Source organism: Mesoplodon densirostris, chromosome 6 (assembly GCF_025265405.1).
Source record: "Mesoplodon densirostris isolate mMesDen1 chromosome 6, mMesDen1 primary haplotype, whole genome shotgun sequence".
NCBI classification, from domain to species: Eukaryota; Metazoa; Chordata; class Mammalia; order Artiodactyla; family Ziphiidae; genus Mesoplodon; species Mesoplodon densirostris.
Genome location: NC_082666.1, coordinates 39503944 through 39525828, shown reverse-complemented (window position 1 = coordinate 39525828; position 21885 = coordinate 39503944). Strand labels below are relative to the sequence as shown.

General features: G+C 35.8%; 1 protein-coding gene across 7 annotated transcripts in view; it reads left to right on the top strand.

Moving 5' to 3' along the window:
* Positions 1-21885, top strand: part of ERCC6L2 (ERCC excision repair 6 like 2) — a 139854-nt gene that overhangs the window by 16636 nt on the left and 101333 nt on the right. For all 7 annotated transcript variants that reach the window (XM_060101568.1, XM_060101564.1, XM_060101567.1 and 4 more), the window contains one exon: positions 14671-14793. In XM_060101568.1, the coding sequence (XP_059957551.1) occupies positions 14671-14793 (123 nt within the window). The remainder of the gene's footprint in view (positions 1-14670; positions 14794-21885) is intronic.

The window sequence follows — 21885 nt, the reverse complement described above, 5'->3', positions numbered from 1 at the left end:
TATCAAAGATCTTTTATCAGGTTATATTAAAAATATTCAGGAGGTGGGATCAAGATGCCAGAGTAACAGGATGTGGAGGTCACCTCCCCTCCATAGACACATAAAAAATATATCTACATGTGGAACAATTCTCATGGAAAACTAACTGGAAACTGGCAGAAGAACTCCTAACAAGCAAAGCTGCAAGAAAGATCACCACATAACCAGGTATGATGGAAAAAAATGGCATTGGATCAGGACCTGCATGCCTGGGAAGGATCTGAAAGAAAGAGAAGGTCCACATGGGCAGACCCTTTCCTCAGGAGTGAGCAGGTTGAAGCATAATCTGGGCATCCCAGTCCTGGCATCCTGTGTAGAGGAGACAGGCTCCATTGCCTGTGGAAAAAACCACTGGACAGACAGAAGGGCTGGAGAAATCTAGACTCTATTCCAAGGAATGCGTGCATGCTGGCTTGCCATTTGAACAATATTAATTCTTCCAGTGCTTCTTCCAAGAGCATGAGATAGTTTTCCATTCCTTTGAATCATCTTCGATATCCTTTACCAATGTTTTATAGTTTTCAGCGTATAGCAGTGGTCCCCAACCTTTTTGGCACCAGAGACTGGTTTCATGGAAGACAATTTTTCCACAGGTTGCGGGGGAGGAACGGTTCAGGCGCTGATGCAAGCGATGGTTCAGGCAGTAATGCGAGCAATGGGGAGCAGCAGATGAAGCTTTGCTCACTCACCCACCACTCACTTCCTGCTGTGCAGCTCATTTCCTAACAGGCTAAAGCTCAATAACAGTCCATGGCCCGGGGGTTAGGGACCCCCGGCATATTGGTCTTTCACCTCTTTGGTTAAGTTTATTCCTAGGGTTTTTTTTTTTCTTTCTTTCTTAATGTGAGTTTTAAATGGGATTTTTTTTTTTACTTTCTTTTTCTGATATTTCATTATCAGTGTAAAGAAATACAACAGATTTCTGTATATCAATCTTGTATCCTGCTACCTTCCTGAGTTCATTTATTAGTTCTAATAGTTTTTGGGTGGAGAATTTTGGGTTCTCTATATAGAGTATCATGTCATCTGCAAATAGTGACAGTACCTCTTCCCTTCCCGTTTGGATCTTTTATTTCTTTTTCTGGTCTGACTGCTGTGGCTAAAACTTCAAGTACCCTGTTGCATAGAAGTGGTGAGAGTGGGCATCCTTGTCTTGTTCCTGAATTTAAAGGGAAGGCTTTCAGCTTTGCACAGTTGAGTATTACTTTGGCTGTGTGTTTGTTGCAAATTGTATTTATTATGTTGAGATATGTTCCCTCTATACCCATTTTATTGAGATTTTTCTTGATCATGAATGGATGTTGAATTTTGTCAAATGCTTTTTCTGTCTATTGAGATGATCATGTCGTTTTTGTTACCTTTTGTTAATGTGGTGTATCACACTGATTGATTCACATGTGTTGAAACATCCTTGTGACTCCAGAATGAATCTAACTCGATCATGGTGTATGATCCTTTTTATGTATTGTTGGATTTGGTTTGCTAATGTTTTGTTGAGGATTTCTGCATCTATATTCATCAAAGATATTGGCCTATAATTTTCCTTTTTGTAGCCTCTTATGGCTGTTAGTATTTGCCTTATGTATTGAGGTGCTCCTATGTTGGGTGCATAAATGTTTACAATTGTTATATCTTCTTTTTGGATTGATCTCTTAATCATTAGGTAGTGTCCTTCTTTGTCTCTTGTAATAGTCTTTGTTTTAAAGTCTATTTTGTCTGATATGAGAATTGCTACTCCAACCTCTTTTGATTTCCATTTGCATGGAATATCTTTTTCCATCCCCTCACTTTCAGTCTGTATGTGTCCCTAGGTCTGAAGTGGGTCGCCTTTAGACAGCATGTATACTGGTCTTGTTTTTGTATCCATTCAGCCAGTCTATGTCTTTGGTTGGAGCATTTAACCCATTTACATTTAAGGTAATTGTTGATATGTATGTTACTATTACCATTTTCTTAATTGTTTGGGGTTTGTTATTGTAGGTCTTTTCCTTCTCATGTGTTTCCTGCCTAGAGAAGTTCCCTTAGCATTTGTTGAAAGGCTGGTTTGGTTGTGCTGAATTTTCTTAGCTTTTGCTTGTCTGTAAAGGTTTTAGTTTCTCCGTCAAATCTGAATGAGATCCTTGCTCGGTAGAGTAATCTTTGTTGTAGGTGTTTCCCTGTCATCACTTTAAATATGTCCTGCCTCTTCCTTCTGGCTTGCAGAGTTTCTGCTGAAAGATCAGCTGTTCACTTTATGAGGATTCCCTTGTATGTTATTTGTTGTTTTTCCCTTGCTGCTTTTAATATTTTTTCTTGTATTTAATATTTGATAGTTTGATTAATATGTGTCTTGGTGTGTTTCTCCTTGGATTTATCCTGTATGGGACTCTGTGTGCTTCCTGTAGTTGATTAACTATTTCCTTTCCCATATTAGGGAAGTTTTCAACTTTAATTTCTTCAGATAGTTTCTCAGTCCCTTTCTTTTCCTCTTCCTTTTCTGGGACCACTATAGTTTGAATGTTGGTGCGTTTAATATTTTCCAAGAGGTCTCTGAGACTGTCCTCAATTCTTTTCATTCTTTTTTCTTTATTCTGCTCTGCAGTAGTTATTTCCACTATTTTATCTTCCAGATAACTTATCCATTCTTCTGCCTCAGTTATTCTGCTATTGATCCCTTCTAGAGAATTTTTAATTTCATTTATTGTGTTATTCATCACTGTTTCTTTGCTCTTTAGTTCTTCTAGGTCCTTGTTAAACGTTTCTTGTATTTTCTCCATTCTATTTCCCAAGATTTTGGATCATCTTTACTGTCATTATTCTAAATCCTTTTTCAGGTAGACTGCCTATTTCCTTTTCATTTGTTTGGTCTGGTGAGTTTTTCTGTTGCTCCTTCATCTGCTGTGTGTTTGTCTTCTCATATTGCTTAACTTACTGTGTTTGGGGTCTCCTTTTCGCAGGCTGCAGTTTCGTAGTTCCCATTGTTTTTGGTGTCTGCCTCCAGTGGCTAAGGTTAGTTCAGTGGGTTGTGTAGGCTTCCTGGTGGAGGGGACTGCTGCCTGTGTTCTGGTGGATGAGGCTGGATCTTGTCTTTCTGGTGGGCAGGTCCACGTCTGGTGGTGTGTTTTGGGGTGTCTGTGACATTATTATGATTTTAGGCAGCCTCTCTGCTAATGGGTATGGTTGTGTCCCTTTCTTGCTAGCTGTTTGACATAGGGTGTCCAGCACTGTAGCTTGCTGGTCGTTGAGTGGAGCTGGGTCTTGGCATTGAGGTGGAGATGTCTCAGGGATTTTTGCCGTTTGATATTATGTGGAGCTGGGAGGTCTCTGGTGGACCAGTGTCCTGAACTTTCCTCTTCCACCTCAGAGGCACAGCCCTGAGGCCTGGCTGGAGCACCAGGAGCCTGTCATCTACACGGCTCAGAATACAAGGGAGAAGAGAAGAAAGAAAAAGATAAAATCAAATTAAATTAAAAAAACACTTACTAAGATAAAAAACAAAAAAGAAGCATTAAAATTTTTTTAAGTAATTAAAAAAAAAAAAAAACGGACAGACAGACCCTAGGAGAAATAATAAAAGGAAAGCTATACAGACAAAATTACACACAGAAGCATACACATACAGACTCACAAGAAGAGAAAAAGGGAAAAGTATATATATATCATAGCTCCCAAAGTCCACCTCCTGAATTTGGGATGATTCATTGTCTATTCAGGTATTCCACAGGTGCAGGGTACATCAAGTTGACTGTGGAGATTTAATCGGCTGCTCCTGAGGCTGCTGGGAGAGATTTCCCTTTCTCTTCTTTGTTTGCACAGCTCCTGGGATTCAGCTTTGGATTTGGCCCGGCCTCTGCATGTAGGTCACCTGAGGGTGTCTGTTGTTTGCTCAGACAGGATGGAGTTAAAGGAGAAGCTGATTAGCGGGCTTTGGCTCACTTAGGCCTCGGGGAGGGAGTGTGGGGCTAGCCTGCGGTGGCAGAGGCCAGCGTGACTTTGCAACAGCCTGAGGCGTGCTGTGTGTTCTCTTGAGGAAGTTGTACCTGGATCACAGGACCCTGGCAGTGGCGGGCTGCACAGGCTCCCGGGAGGGGAGGTGTGGATAGTGACCTGTGTTTGCACGCAGGCTTCTTGGTGGCTACAGTAGCAGCCTTAGCGTCTCATGGCCGTCTCTGGGGTCCGTGCTGATAGCCGCAGCTCATGCCCGTCTTTGGAGCTCCTTTAAGCAGAGCTCTTAATCGCCTCTCCTCGCGCACCAGTAAATAAAGAGGTAAGAAAAAGTCCTTTGCCTTTTTGGCAGTTTCAGACCTTTTCCCGGACTCCCTCCTGGCTAGCCGTGGCGCGCTAGCCCCTTTCAGGCTGTTTTCACACAGCCAACCCCAGTCGTCTCCCTGGGATCTGATCTCTGAAGCCCGAGCCTCAGCTCCCAGCCCCCACCCATCCCGGCGGGTAAGCAGACGAGCCTCTCGGGCTGGTGAGTGCTGGTCAGCACTGACCCTCCATGCAGGAATTTCTCTGCTTTGCCCTCTGCACCCCTGTGGCTGTGCTCTCCTCCATGGCTCTGAAGCTTCTTCCCCCCTCCGCCACCCACAGTCTCTGCCTGCTAAGGGGCTTCCTAGCATGTGGAAACCTTTCCTCCTTCACAGCTCCCTCCCACTGGTGCAGGTCCGTCCCTATTCTTTTGTCTCTGTTTTTACTTTTTTCTTTTGCCCTACCCAGATACATGGGGAGCTTCTTGACTTTTGGGAGGTCTGATGTTTTCTGCCAGCGTTCAGTAGGTGTTCTGTAGGAGCTGTTCCACATGTATATGTATTTCTGATGTATTTGTGGGGAGGAAGGTGATCTCCATGTCTTAGTCATCCTCCATCTTGAAGCTCCTCCTCTCCTTGTCTCTTGTAACATTCTTTATTTTAAAGTCAATTTTATCTGATATGAGTATTGCTACTCCAGCTTTCTTTTGATTTCCATTTGCATGGAATATCTTTTTCCATCCCTTCACTTTCAGTCTGTGTGTGTCCCTAGGTCTGAAGTGGGTCTCTTGTAGACAGCATATATATGGGTCTTGTTTTTGTATCCATTCAGCAAACCTGTGTCTTTTGGTTGGAGCATTTAATCCATTCATGTTTAAGGCAATTATCGATATGTATGTTCCGATTACCATTTTCTTAATTGTTTCTGGTTTGTTTTTGTAGGTCCTTTTCTTCTCTTGTGTTTCCCAGTTAGAGATGTTCCTTTAGCATTTGTTGTAGAGCTGGTTTGGTGGTGCTGAATTCTTTTAGCTTTTGCTTGTCTGTAAAGCTTTTGATTTCTCCATTGAATCTGAATGAGATCCTTGCCAGTAGAGTAATATTGGTTGTAGGGTCTTCCCTTTCAATACTTTAAATATGTCATGCCACTCCCTTCTGGCTTGTAGAGTTTCACCTGAGATATCAGCTGTTAACCTTTTGGGAGTTCCCTGGTATATTATTTTTCATTTTTCCCTTGCTGCTTTCAATAATTTTTCTTTGTCTAATTTTTGCCAATTTGATTACTGTGTGTCTCGGCATGTTTATCCTTGGATTTATCCTGTATGGGAGTCTCTGCACTTCCTGGACTTGAGTAGGTATTTCCTTTCCCATGTTAGAGAAGTTTCGTCTATAATCTCTTCAAATACTTCTCAGGTCCTTTCTCTCTTTTTTCTCCTTCTGGGATCCCTATAATGCGAATTTTGTTGCATTTAATGTTGTCCCAGAAGTCTCTTAGGCTGTCTTCATTTCTTTTCATTCTTTTTTCTTTATTTTGTTCTGCAGCAGTGAATTCCACCATTCTGTCTTCCAGGTCACTTATCAGTTCTTCTGCTTCAGTTTTTTTGCTATTGATTCCTTCTAGTGTATTTTTCATTTCAGTTATTGTATTGTTCATCTCTTTTTGTTTGTTCTTTAATTCTTCTAGGCCTTTGTTAAAGATTACTTGCATCTTCTCAATATTTGCCTCCATTCTTTTTCCGAGATCCTGGATCATCTTCACTATCATTATTCTGAATTCTTTTTCTGGAACGTTACCCATCTCCACTTTATTTAGTTGTTTTCCTGGGGTTTTATTTTGTTCCTTCATCTGGTACATAGCCTTCTGCCTTTTCATCTTGTCTATCTCTGAATGTGGTTTTTGTTCCACAGTCTGCAGGATTGTAGTTCTTCTTGCTTCTGCTGTCTGCCCTCAGGTGGATGAGGTTATCTAAGAGGCTTGTGCAAGTTTCCTGATGGGAGGGACTGTTGGTGGGTAGAGCTGGCTACTGCTTTGGTGGGCAGAGCTCAGTAAAACTTAATCTGCTTGTCTGTTGATGGGTGGCGTTGGGTTCCCTCCCTTTTGGTTGTTTGGCCTGAGGCGACCCAACACTGGAGCCTACCCAGCCTCTTTGGTGGGCCTAATGGCAGACTCTGGGAGCACTTACACCAAGGAGTACTTCCCAGAACTTTTGCTGCCAGTGTCCTTGTCCTCTCAGTGAGACACAGCCACCCCTCGCCTCTGCAGGAGTCCGTCCATCACTAGCAAGTACGTCTGGTTCAGTCTCCTATGGGGTCACTGCTCCTTCCCCTGGGTCCCGATGTGCACAGTACTTTGTATGTTCCCTCCAAGAGTGGAGTCTCTGTTTACCCTAGTTCTGTCAAAGTCCTGCAATCAAATCCCACTAGCCCTCAAAGTCTGATTCTCTAGGAATTCCTCCTCCCATTGCCGGACCCCCAGGTTGGGAAGCCTGAAGTGGGGCTCAGAACCTTCAGTCCAATGGATGGACTTCTGTGGTATAAGTGTTCTCCAGTCTGTGAGTCACCCACCCAGCAGTTATGAGATTTGATTTCACTGTGGTTGCGCCCCTCCTACTGTCTCATTGTGGCTTCTCCTTTGTCTTTGGATGTGGGGTATCTTTTTTGGTGAGTTCCAGTGTCTTCCTGTCCACGATTGTTCAGCAGTTAGTTGTGATTCCGGTGCTCTCGCAAGAGGGAGTGAGAGCACGTCCTTCTTCTTTGCCCTCTTGAACCAGTCCCACTTACACTCAATTTTGTGTTAAGTACCTTCTTGTTATTTTCTGTCTCTTTTTATCCCTTTGCATTTCCATGTAAAGTTTTAATCAGTTTGTCAAGTTCCATGGACAAATCTGTCTGGATTTTGATTAGGATTGTGGAGTTTAGTTGTACTGAATTTATACAACAGTTTGGGGAGAATTAACATGAAGTGATAGCTCCCTTATTTAGGTCTTTAATTTGTCTCAGCAGTGTTTTATAGTTTTGTGCATGGGCCTTATACATTTTTTGTTAAATGCATTCTTATATTTTTGATGCTTTTGTAAATGGATTTTTTCATTTAACTTTCAAATTTTTTGATGGTATTATATAAAAGTCAAAGTTATGTTTGTATGTTTTGTATGTTGCTAAATTCTTCACTTATTAGTTCTAGTAGTTGTTTTGTAGATGCCTTAGGGTTTTCTATGTAAACAATCATGTCATCCACAAATAGAATTTTACTTCTTCAATTTTTATGCCTTTTATTTCTTTTTCTTGCCTTATTTCACTATCTAGGTATGATCTCAGTACAATTTGAATAGAACTAGTGGGAGTGACATCCTTATCTCATTCCTGCTTTTACAGAGAAAGCATTTAATATTTCAACAGTAAGTATATTAACTGTAGGATTTTCTTAGTAGCTTTTATCAGAGTTAGGATGTTTCCTTCTAGTCCATATTTCTGAGATTTATTATAGTTAATGTGTATTGAATTTTATCAAATATTTTTTGACATCTATTGTGATAATCATGTTTTTTCCCCATTTATTCTGTTAATATATTATTATATAAATCAGTAAGATTTATATTAGTTGGTTTTTAAAATGTTAAACTAATTTTGTATTCCTGGGATTAAACCTAGTTTGGTCATCAGATTTTGTTTTTTTTTTTTTATTGCTGGATTCAGTTGCTTAACATTTGAATAATTTTTGCATTTATATTTATTACGGATATTGGTTTGTAATTTTCTTTTCTTACAATATGTTTGTCTGGTTTTGTATATGGGCTTTGTAGGCCTCTTAAAATAAACTGCAAGGTGTTTCTTTCTTCTGTCTTTTCTAAAAAGGTTGTGTATTTGAGTTATTTTATACTTATATATTTGATGGAATTTACTAGTGAAATCTTTTAGACCTGGAGTTTTCTTTAAGGGAAGTTTTTTGTTAATGAATTCAATTACTTTAATAGATATGTGGCCATTCAGGTTTTCTATTTTTTGCTGTGTCAATTTTGGTAAATTGTATTTTTCAAAGAATTTATCTGTTTTATGTAAGTTGTCAAATTGATTGGCATAAATACTTCCTCATGTTCCTTTTTTATTCTTTTAGTATTTGTGGCATCTGAGTAATACCTCTCTGTATCTTGATGTGGATCTTTTGTAGCCTCTATTTTATTCTTAATTAGTATAACTTGAGGGGTATTGATTTTGTTGATCTTTTCAAAGAATAAACTTTTAGCTTTGCTAATCTTCTCTGTTGTTCGGTACTTCATTGATATCTGCAGTTTTTCTGCTATTGTTTCTGCAGTTGGATGTACTATTCTATATAATTACCAATTAGCAGTTCAAGGTAATTGATAATATTCAGATTTTCTGTTTTTAGTATTAATAGCTGAGGGAGGAAAGTTAAAATCTCCTGCTATGATTTTGGGTTTGTCTATTTTTCCTTTTAATTCTGTCAATTTTGTCTTCATGTACTTTGAAGCTCTGTTATTAGGTTGTAAACTTTTATGATCACTATGTCTTCCTGACCCCTTTATTCTGTATTTCTGGTAATACAATTTGAAATCTACTTTATCTGATATTAAGATAACCACTCCAGTATACTTATGCTGACTGTTAGAATGGCTTGTCTTTTTCCAACCCTTTATTTCAAGCTATCTGTGTCTTTATATTTAAAATGTGTCTCTTGGAGACAAGTCTTTTATTTATCCTGACAGCCTCTGATGTTTAATTGGAGTGTTTAGTCCATTTACGTTTAATATAATTCCTGTTATGTTTGGATTTGGTTATATTGTTTGTTTTCTGTTTGAACAGATTGCTTTCTGTTTCAATATTTCTCCTTTATTTTGGGTTGATAGGATATTTTTTAGAATTCCATTTTAATTCTTCTATTGATTTTTAACTGTGCTCTGTTTATTATTTTTTTCATGTTTCCTCTAGTGATAAAGATATACATTCCCAACTTTTTACTATGTGCTTAAAGCTAATGTATCATTTCACGTAAAATGTAAGTATCTTGAAGTGAAATGCTGGGTTGGCCAAAAAGTGCCTTCGGTTTTTAAGTAAAAGTAAAAGACACGTTTTTCATTTTCACCAATAACTTTATTGAACAATGTATTCACCCTTTTGTTCCACTACCTTCTGCCATTTTTCAGGCAGCTTCCTAATTCTCTTTTTCCATTAAGAGAATTTTGTAAAGATCAAAATAAATAGAAATCCAAAGGTGCAATGTCTGGTGAATATGGTGGATGAATCAGAATTTCCCAGCGAAGCTGTAACAGTTTTGCCTGGTCATCAAAGAAACATGTGGTCTTGCATTATCCTGATGGAAGATTATGCTTTTATTTTTTTATTTTATTTTATTTTTTTCTTTTTGCGGTATGCAGGCCTCTCACTGTTGTGGCCTCTCCCGTTGCGGAGCACAGGCTCCGGATGCGCAGGCCCAGCGGCCATGGCTCACGGGCCCAGCCGCTCCGCGGCATATGGGATCCTCCCAGACCGGGGCACGAACCCGTATCCCCTGCATCGGCAGGCGGACTCTCAACCACTGCGCCACCAGGGAGGCCCAGATTATGCTTTTTTTGTTGACTTTTTCTGGATGCTTTTTGTCAAGTGCTGCTTTGAGTTGTTCTAATTGGGAGCAGTACTTGTTGGAATTAATCATTTGGTTTTCTGGAAGGAGCTCATAATAGAGGACTCCCTTCCAATCCCACCATATACACAACATCACCTTCTTTGGATGAAGACCGGCCTTTGGTGTAGTTGTTGGTGGTTCATTTCACTTGCCTCATAATCCCTTCCATCCCACATTATTGTACAGTATCTACTTTTCATTACCTATCACAATTTGTTTTAAAAACGGAACATTTTCATTGATTTTAAGTAGAGAATTGCATGCAGAAATATAAGAAGGTTTTTTTCAATTAATGTGGCACCCAAACATCAAAGGGATTAAACATAACCCAGCTGGTGCAAATGATTTTCAGTGCTTGATTTGGATATTTTGAGTATGTTGGCTGTCTTCTGCATGGTGTAAAACGTTGATTGTTCTCAATTAATGTCTCTCTATTAACTTCAACTGCTCTACCTGACCGTGGTGAAATCTCCAGGACGAAACTTCACAAGCCACTTTGGGCATGTTCAATCAGTCACAACACTTTCTGCATACATTGCACAAATCTTTTTTTGCATTTCAGTTGCATTTTTACCTTTCTTGAAATAATAAAGCATAATATGCTGAAAATGTTGCTTTTTTCTTCCATCTTCAATATTAAAATGGCTACACAAAAATTCACCAATTTTGATGTTTTTTTTAAAATGCACACTGATATGACAGCTGTCACATACAATCTAACAAAATTGTTTTGAATGAAGTTAGAAGACAACTAAGTGCTACTAGAACCATCTTATGGAAAAAACAGAGCAAACCTTTTGGCCAACCCAACAGATTGTCCTATTTTAATTTATTTTTATTTTAAGGAAGCTAAGAGTTAGGAAAGCTAAGTGTAATACCTAAGATACTAGTTAATACGTATCTAATATCTAAATTTTGAAGGTTAAACAACATTACATTTCCAGAGTCAACCAAACTTGGTGTTAGTATATAGTTCTTTTTTACATTTCTATGTTCCATTTGCTAATATTTTAAGAGTTTTGCTCCTATGTAGGTATGAGAAATTGGCCTGTGAATTTCCCATATTTTTGTTAGATTTTCTTATCAAGGTTATGTTGAACTCATAAAATGAGTTGAGAATATTTCTCCCTTTCTCTAAAATCTGGAGGAGTTTAAGACTGGCATTATAGCTTTCTTTAGCATTGATAGACTTTATTGGTGGCTATTTGACCCTTAGTTTTCTTTGTAGAAGGTTTGTAATTATGTATTTAGATTTCTATAAAGTTATTTGAATATGTAAAATTTCCATTTCTTCTTGTTTCAGTGTTGATAAGTTCTGTTTTTCCATTTCACCTAAAATTTCACAGTTATTGGCATAACATTGTTTATTATGTCTTATATATTTTTTTGTGTGTGTTTGCCTGTTCTCTTAGTTTCTATATTTTTTATCAATTTTCTAGGGGTCATCACTTTTAAAAATCTTTTCACAGAAGGATCATTTGGCTTCATCAATCTTTTTTATTTTATGCTTTTTCATGTTTTATAATTCTATTTTTGTGTGTTAAGTTTTCTGTTATTTTTATATACTTTTCAGATAGATTCTTAGATATTTTATTAGCTGGCTCTCTTCTGTCCTAATATATATGCATTTAAGTCCATAAAGCATGGCTTTAAATGTATTCCACAAATTTAATATGTAATTATTACTCATTAGTATTCAACTTAAATATTTTCTAATCTCCATTGTGAGTTCTACTTTGAAATATATTCCTTACTTTCCAAATATTTGGGGATTTTCTATTTATATTTTTGTTATTTCTGATTTCTTGCACTGTGACCAAAGAACATATTCTGTATGATTTTTGTCTGTTGGATGTATTAAGATTTGCTCTATGACTTTGCATGTCAACTTTGGTAAATATTTCATGTGTACTTTAAGTGAAACTATGTTTTGCTGTAGTTTACAGTGGTCTATCAAATGTTTATTAGGTCAAGTTTGCTTACCATTTTTTTCAAATATTCTATATCTTTACTGGTTTCTTTGTTTTGTTCTTACTAAGTTATTTCAAAATCTACCATTGTGCTTATCAATTTGACTACTTTTGTTTCAGTAAATGTTTCTTCTTTAGTAATTTACACTTCGTATAACTTCCAAATGAATTAATCAGTATCAAGTGTACCTCTTTAATTTAGTAATGCTTTTTGCCTCAGTATTATCTGATATTAATATAGCTTTATCAACTTTTGTTGGGTTTTTGTTTGAATGGTCCTTCTCTACCTCTTGTTGTAGATGTTTTTTGTGTAAGTGGCACACATTGTGAACAGAACCTCCATACTGTTCTCCATAGTGTCTGTACCAACTTACATTCCCACCAACAGTGTAGTAGGGTTCCTTTTTCTCCACACCCTCTCCAGCATTTATTATTTATAGACTTTTTGATGATGACCATTCTGACTGGAGTGAGGTGATACCTCGTTGTAGTTTTTATGTGTATTTCTCTAATAATGATGTTGAGCATTTTTTTCATGTTCCTTTTGGCCATCTTTATGTCTTCTTTGGAGAAATGTCTATTTAGATCTTCTCCCCATTTTTTGGTTGAGTTGTTTGTTTTATTGATGTTGAGTTGTATAAGCTATTTGTATATTTTGGAAATTAATCCCTTGTCAGTCACATCATTTGCAAATATTTTCTCCCATTATATAGGTTGTCTTTTGTTTTGTTTATGGTTTCCTTTGCTGTGGAAAACCTTTTCAATTTAATTAGGTCCCAGTTTATTTTTATTTCCATTACTCTAGGAGACGGATCCAAAAAGATATTGCTGCATTTTATGTCAAAGAGTGTTCTGCCTATGTTTTTCTGTAGGAGTTTTTTACATTTAGGCAGTGACAAATTCAGTGCAATCGCTATCAAATTACCAACGGCATTTTTCACAGAAGTAGAGCAAAAAATTTCAAAATTTGTATGGAAACACAAAAGACCCCAGATAGCCAAAGTAATCTTGAGAAAGAAAAACAGAGCTGGAGGAATCAGGCTCCCTGACTTCAGACTGTTCTATAAAGCTTCAATAATCAAAGGCATATGATACTGGCACAAAAACAGACATAGATCAGTGGAACAGGATAGAAAATCCAGAAATAAACCCATGCACCTGTGGTCAATTAATCTATGACAACGGAGGCAAGAATATACAGTGGAGAAAACACAGTCTCTTTAATTAGTGGCACTGGGAAAACTGGACAGCTACATGTAAAGAATGAAATTAGAAGATTCTCTTAACACCATATACAAAAAATAAAGTCAAAATGGATTAAAGACCTAAATAAAAATATCACTCCATTGTATATTATCTCCACTGTTTTTGCTGCAAGATCAGCTATTTGACTAATTGTTGCTTACTTAATAGATAATCTGTTGTTTTTTTCCTCTGACCACTTTTAATATATTTCTGTCTCAAATTTTGAGCAATTTTTTCTCTGCAGGAACTACTTGTGGATTTTTTTGGGGGGACTTCATGTTCTTAGTCAATATGGAATATATGGCTTTTTAAAAAAATTATTTAATATATTTTTGGCTGTGCTGGGTCTTCTTTGCTGTGTATGGGCATTCTCTAGCTGTGGCGAGCAAGGGCTACTCTTCGTTGTAGTATGTGGGCTTCTCATTGCAGTGGCTTCTCTTGTGGAGCACGGGCTCTAGAGCGCAGGCTCAGTAGTGGTGGTGCGTGGGCTCAGTAGCTCCGCAGCATGTGGGATCTTCCCGGACCAGGGGTTGAACCCTTGTTCCCTGCATTGGCAGATGGATTCTTAACCACTGTGTATGGCTTGATTTTTGAAATCAGTTTTTGAAAGCTTTCAGCCCTTATCTCTTCAAATATTTCTGCACCATTCTTTTTCTTCTGTCATTTGAGATTCACATTGTAGGTATCCACACCATGTTGAAAACATTATTTTTTGCTAGTTTTTCTAATTCTCTCATATTTTTTCTTTAGATTTTAATATTTGTATAACTTATTTTTCTAAAGTAATGATCAGTTATTTTCCCCATATATATGTATACCTCATATATTTTCCCCTTAATATTTAAAACAACTCTTCCAGTATTATATTTGGTGTTTTCATATAATTTTAGTTATTCAAAGAGATTAACTTAGTTGCCCAAGTTCACATATCTGCCAAGCAACTTAGATTGAAATTTGAACCAAGGTCTAGTTTAAATATCTCTTGCTCTTCATTGTATGAAGTTACATTTCCTTTTTTCCTACGTCTTTTTCTCTTTCTCACTTGATATTTGGAGAATAGCTGTTATTCAGAAAGGTGTGTATAATGATGAATTGCCTTACTTTATCTTAAAATAACATTCTATCATTCCACCTATATGTATTGGATACAGAAAAATGCACAAATTTATGAGCCAAGTATTACCCCTTTAATGAGTTTATTTTCTACAAGGAAAAAGGACTGTACACAGTTTATTGTAATAAAGAATATGATATCTCAACTGATGAGATGAAGAAAGAATTCATTGAGTAGTAGAACTGATCATGGAAGAGATGGCAATGTGAGAATTTTTATTTTAATTTTTTTTACTGCATTCAAGGGTAACTTTTATATTATAGATTTGTTTGTTAATACAAATAAAGAAAACCAATACTAGTGGTTCATATTGTGTTTCCTCCCAGCAAATCTATTTGTACGTACTCAAATTGTCACTTACTGAGTATTCAGGTAAACAGTAAAATTTTGTCCATCACAATACACAGTGATTGAAAAAATTGGATTTTTTATCCCTAGGTTATTTCATTTTTGGCTGCAGTTTTGGGTAAAAAGGGAACTCGTGAAGATATTGAAAATAACATGCCAGAGTTTTTACTAAGAAGTATGAAAAAGGAACCCCTTTCTTCTACAGCAAAAAAGGTAAGATATCTAGAAATGTACAGTTCATGAAGCTGGTATTGCAAAAGTGTCTGGAAACTTTTAAACATTATACATTATAGTATAAATTTAAAACATAAGTATTTAAAGACATTATTTAAACATTTCTTTCATAGACCTAATTTCTGAAGGATTATCAGTTTTGTCCTCAAGTTAGATATGATTGACTCTGAAAATAGCAAAATGTAATTTCAGTTTGAATTTTGGGGGTGGGGTGGGGCTTTCAATCTTTTGCTTGGCAAGATTTACATGACTTAATTTAATTTGTTAAATTTCCATGAATGTGTATGTAAAGTTAATTGAAGTCCATTGTATTGTTTTTTATTTATGTGAGAATGAAATGCAGACAGTAGTAGATATTGCTAACACAGGTGCCTCAGTGATAAAGTTGCTTAGCAGAATAATTACCTCCTGAATATATGAAACAAATCCTTCCTATATAAGGAACATCAAAGTTGGAATCAGAAAGGCTAAGTAAGGTCTAGGCTTGTCACTGTCTCTGCCCATGTGACTGTTAACGCTATTCATATCTATTCTTCAGCTTTCTCCTTTGTAAATATGTGTTTATAAATATCTTATACATAATTCTTATAAAAATAAGAGATTTCTAAAAAAAAATGAAATGCAAAAAAGAAAGGTGTACTATAGGTATGTGTCTGACTTTTATATTGTCCTCAGCATCCAGAAAACTGGATAGAAATAAAGTTTAACTGATTTCATGAAATCCTTATCATATTATGGTGATGAACCACTTTCTACACGTTTTTAAGCAGTGTCTTTTACATATTTCTTATATATAAGATTGCTGAGAAGTCCAAGTTTACTCTTGTCTATGATTAAGGGCATTTCAGTATAAAATTTTGAGAAGTATTGGCTTAAGGTATTAAAAAATCTTATTACTTAAAATTTCCTATTATTTTCAATAGCATAGGTCCATTCTTAGTGTCAATTTAAATTTGATCCTAAAGAAGCATTATAATTCTTAATGTGTTTTAAGTTTTCAAGAGTTCAAGTACTGTTTTTAGCTTTGTTTTCAGATTGATATGAATGTGTTGAACCATACTTGCATCCCTGGAATAAATCTCACTTGACGATGGTGTATGATCCTTTTAATGTATTGTTGAATCCAGTTTGCTAGTATTTCACTGAGGATTTATGTTTATCAGGGATATTAGCCTGTAATTTTCCTTCCTTGTGGTGTTCTTCTCTGGTTTTGGTATAAGGGTTATGCTGGCCTTGTAAATGTTTGGAAGTATCCCCTCCTCTTCTATGTTTTTTGGAAGAATGTGGGAAGAATTGGTGTTAATTTGGTAGAATTTACCAGTGAAGGTGTCTGGTCCTAGATTTTTGTTTGTTTGGAGGTTTTTGGTTAATGATTGAATCTCCTTACTGGTAACTGTTGCGTTCAGATTTTCTGTTTCTTCGTGATTCAGTCTTGGTAGGTTGTCTGCTTATAGGAATTTGTCCATTTCTTCTAGTTTATCTAATTTGGTGGTGTACAATAGTGCAGAGTAATTTCATATGATCCTTTGTATTTCTGTGTTATTATTTGTAATGTCTCCTGTTTCATTTCTAATTATATTTATTTGAGACTTCTCTCTTTTTCTTAGTCTAGCTAAGGGTGTCAGTTTTGTTTATCTTTTCAAAAAACAGCCCTTAGTTTTATTAATTTTTTCTATTATCTCTCTAGTCTCTATTTCATTTATCCTCTCTGATCTTTGTTGTTTCTTTCCATCTACTAACTTTGGGCTTAATTTGTTCTTCTTTTTCTAGATTCTTAAGGTATAGAGTTGGGTTGTATATATGACTTTTTTTTTTAATATAGGCATTTATCACTATATACTTCCCTCTTAGAACTCCTTTTGCTGTGTCCCATAAGTTTTGGTATGTTGTGTTTCAGTTTTCATTTGTCTTAAGGTATTTTTTGATTTCGTTTTTGATTTCTTCTTTGACCCATTGGTTGTTGAGGAGCATATTATTTAATCTCAACATATTTGTGCATTTTTTAGTTTTCCCCTTTTATTGATATCATACCATTATGTGATAAGATATGTGATATGATTTCAGTCTTCTTAAGTTTATTAAGTTTATTAGGACTTGTCCTGTCTCCTAACATTTTATCTGTCCTGGAGAACATTCCGTATGTTCCATATTCTGCTGCTGTTGAATGTTCTGTATGTGTCACTAGGTCCATCTGATCCAATGTGTAGTTTAAGTTCAATGTTTCTTTATTGATTTTATGTCTGAGTGATCCATTGTTGAAAGTGGAGTATTGAAGTCCCCTATTATTTTATTGTTGCCATTTTTTTCCTCTTCACATCTGTTAATATTTCCTTTATATACTTAGGTGTTCTGATATTGGGTGTATAAATATTTACAGTTGTTAACATCCTCTTGATGAATTGACCCTTTTATCATGATCTAATGACCTTCTTTGTCTCTAAGAATAGCTATCCCCACTTTCTTTTGGTTTCCATTTGCATGGAATATCATTTTCCATCCACTCACCTTCAGTTTATATGTGTCTTTAAAGCTGAAGTGAATTTCGTAGGTAATATGTGTTTGGGTCTTTTTTTTTTAATCCATTCAACCACTTTATGTCTTTTGATTGAAGAATTTAATCTATTTACATTTAATGTTCCATTTGTTTCCATGACCCAGTCCTTCCAACTGCCTGTTCTTCATTGAGTTTTTTGTTGTTGTTGTTTTATTTTGTTGGTTTTGTCATATTTAAGTTTCTTCTGGGAAAACTCACTTTGTGGGTTTTCTTTTTTTTTTGGAAGGTTTCTCTTACGTAGGTAAAGGATGAATTCCTCAGGTCTTCAAGTATGTCAGTTCTCATCTGCTCTTGTAGTGTTCTGATCATCCGGTAGTGCCCTTCCAGGCATTTTACTGCTATTATGGATTTATTTTTATATTTGTTCTTTTGTTTTATTGGCATCAATAAATGCATGTGTTTAGTTAATCATTTGAACTGGAATTCTATAAAGAAAGTTTTTAATGAGATTACAGTGACGTCCTACAGTATTCCCCAGAAGCAAATCCAAACAAAACTTATAATTTTGTGTGATGAAATGTACAAAAGATAAATTTGTTTTGATCCATTTAAAAACTCTGTGCATTTTTAAAGGATAGTCTATTGGGTTTCCCTGGTGGCGCAGTGGTTGAGAATCTGCCTGCCAGTGCAGGGGACACGAGTTCGAGCCCTGGTCTGGGAAGATCCCACATGCCTCGGAGCAACTGGGCCCGTGAGCCACAATTACTGAGCCTGTGCCTTTGGAGCCTGTGCTCCGCAACAAGAGAGGCTGCGATAGTGAGAGGCCCGTGCACTGTGATGAAGAGTGGCCCCTGCTTGCCACAACTAGAGAAAGCCCTCGCACAGAAACGAAGACCCAACACAGCCATAAATAAATAAATAAATAAAATTAAAAGATAGTCTATTAAATAGCTAGAAGAGAAATTTCTTTATACTTATTATGCTAATGCCAAAATTTCAATGGAATATTGAAAAATTAATGTTTGAACTACTTGAAAAAAATCCTTTTAATGAATTTAAATATTATCAATTAAAGAGTGATGGGTTGGAGGTATGTATGTGTGATACATGATGCATCTTATATATATTTTTAACCTTTTCAAGTGTGAATAAATCATCTAAGAATGTGTGAAATAGATGTTTTGTGCCAAGAATAAATTCCTAAGGGAAAACATACAAACTATGCATTTCAAATATTCTTGGAATGATACTTTAGATTTAGGCTGTTAAGATTGGAATTCAGTCTTTATGAAAATGAATCAAAGTAAATTATTTTAAAAGTACTACTGTCTTGTTTGATAAAACTTTAAAGGTTCTGTGTAAAATTCATAATCAGTATTAATGCAGAGAGGGAGGATTTTTCTAGCAGTCATAATACCAGCATCAGATGCAATTTCAATGGTGATTAAACAAAAAATTTTCCAGTATTTTATTTACTATACACTATTTCTTTAGTTTATTATCTTGCAAATGATGCTACTTGTTTGATTTTGCTACTGAGTTCTTTATATATTTTGGATATTAACCCCTTGTTATATACATGGTCTGAAAATATTTTCTCCCATTTAGTAGATTTCCTTTTCATTTTGTGGATGGTTTTCTTTGTTGTACAGAAGCTTTTTTTTTTTTTTTTTGCGGTATGCGGGCCTCTCACTGTTGTGGCCTCCCCCGTTGCGGAGCACAGGCTCCGGACGCGCAGGCTCAGCGGCCATGGCTCACGGGCCCAGCCGCTCCGCGGCATATGGGATCCTCCCAGACCGGGGCACGAACCCGTATCCCCTGCATCGGCAGGCGGACTCTCAACCACTTGCGCCACCAGGGAGGCCCTGTACAGAAGCTTTTTAGCTTGATGTAGTCCTACTTTTTGGTTTTTGCTTTTGTTGCCTTTGCCTTTGGTGTCCAATCAAAAAATTCATTGTCAAGATGTAAAGGAGCTTACCGTCTATGTTTTCTTCTAGGAGTTTTATGGTTTCAGGTCTTAATTTCAAGTCTTTAATCCATTTTGAGTTCATTTTTGTGTATGGTATAAGATAGTGACCCAGTTTCATTCTTTTGCATGTGGTTATCCAGTTTTACCAGCACCATTTATTGATATCTTGACAATATTTATTCTTCCATGAGCATGGATTATCTTACTATTTATTTGTGACATTTAAAATGTGTTTCATCTGTGTCTCATAGTTTTCAGTGTACAGGTTTTTTATTTCTTTGTTTAAATTTATTTCTAGTTATTTTATCCTTTTTCATACAGTTGTAAATGGGATTGTTTGCTTAATTTCTCTTTCTAATAGTTTGTTGTGAATGTGTAAAAATACAATGGATTTTTGTATTGACTTTGTATCCTGTAACTTTACTCAATTTCTTTATTAATTCTAACAGCTTTCTGGTGGAATGTTTAGGGTTTTCTGTGTATTTCTATGTCTTTGGCAAATAGTGACAGTTTTACTTCCTTTCAAATTTGGATTTTTTTTTCCCCTCTGGTTAGGATTTTCAGTACTATGGGAATAAAAGTGGTGAAAGTGGACATCTTTGTCTTGTTCCTTGTCTTACAGGAAAAGTTTTCAGCTCTCAGCATTGAGTATGATGTTAGCTGTGTGCTGGTCATATATGGCCTTTATTATGTTGAGGTATGTTGTCTCTCTACCCAATTTGTTGAGTTTTTATCATAAATGGTTGTTGAATTTCCTCAAATGCTTTTTCTGCTCTATTGAGATGATCGTATGGTTTTTATTCTTCATTTTGTTAATGTGGTGTATCATGCAGTTGATTTGCATATGTTGAATCATCCTTGCATCTATGGAATAAATCTCACTTGATCATAATTTATGATCATTTTTGATGTATTGTTGGATTCATTTTGCTAATATTTCATTGAGGATTTTATATTTATGTCCATCAGGGATATAGCCTATAATTTTCCTTTCTTATGGTATCCTTGTCTGGTTTTGGTATTGGGCCTCATAAAATAAGTTTGGAAGCATCCCCTGCTCTTCTGTTTTTTCAAAAAGTTTGAGAAGGATTGGTATTAATTCTTCTTTGAATGTTTGATAGATTTTACCAGTGAAGCTGTCTGGTCCTGAACTTTTGTTTATTTGGAGGTTTTTGGTTACTTACTCAATTTCCTTACTAGGAACTGTTCTGTTCAGATTTTCTATTTCTTCATGATTCAGTCTTGGTACGTTGTATGTTTCTAAGAATATATCCCTTTCTTCTAGTTTTCCAATTTGTTGTAATAAAATTGTTCGTAGTAGTCTCTTATGATCCTTTTTATATCTGTGGTATCAACTGTAAGTTCTCCTCTTTTATTTCTGATTTTATTTGAGCCCTCTTTTTTTCTGTTACATCTAGCTAAAGGTTTGTCAATTTTGTGTGTGTTGTCAGAGAATCAGCTCTTAGTTTCATTAACCTTGTCTGTCATCTTTTTAGTCTCTATTTTGTTTATTTCCACTCTGATCTTTATTATTTTCCTCCTTCTACTAACTTTAGGCTTCATTTTCTAGTTTGTGTTTTTCTAGTTCCTTGAGGTGTAAGTTTGGTTGTGTATTTGAGAATTTTTTTGTTTCTTGAGGTAGTCATTTATCACTATGAACTTTCCTCATAGAACTGCTATTGCTGCAGCAATAAATTTTATTACATTATATTTCCATTTTCATTTGTCTTAAGGTATTTTTTGATTCCTCCTTTGATTTCTTCTTTGACTCATTGGTCGTTCAGTAGCATGTTGTTTAATATCCACAAATTTGTGAATTTTCCAGTTTTTGTCTTGTAATTGATTTCTAGTTTTATACCACTGTCATCAGGAAAGATGCTTGATATGATTTCAACCTTCATAAATATATTGACTTTTTTTGGCTTAACGTATGGTCTATCCTGGAGAATGTCGCATGTGAACTTAAGAATACATTCTGCTGCTTTTGGAATCATCTGTATATAAGTTATAAGTCAATCTGGTCTAAGTTATTTAAGGTGCCACATATATTTTTAAATTTGACTTTCTTAATTCTTTGATATTCTTGTTAATTTACTGTTCATTTATTTGCTTTACTTACATTTTCTGCAAATATAATTTTACTTGTCATTTCCATTCTCATGTTTTATTTACTTTTGTTTAATTAGAAGAGATGATATTTATTGTTTTGCTATCCATTGATCTAAGTGATATTGGTCTATAATTTTCTACTTTGTTAGACTGTTTATCAAGTTTTGGTATTACTATTATGCTGCTTTTCTAAAAGGAATTTGCAGAGTCTCCAAGAGTGGATTCTCAACTTAAATTTCCATATATTAAATAGCCATAATATATCAAAGGAAAAGTTATCAATTATGCACAATTAGGATGTAAATTAATTAGATTTGGCATTTTTGAAAGAATTGAGCTTGTAGAGTTAATTACAGGGAATATGCTTTAGAGCTTTGAGTTAAATAGCAAAAATTCCAATTTTATGGTCTGTAAGTTCTCTTAATATAGGTACATTTTATTTTTCAGCTTGATATCACACGTCCTCCAATGTGAAGTTTTTACTTTGGCTCTGGTGGTC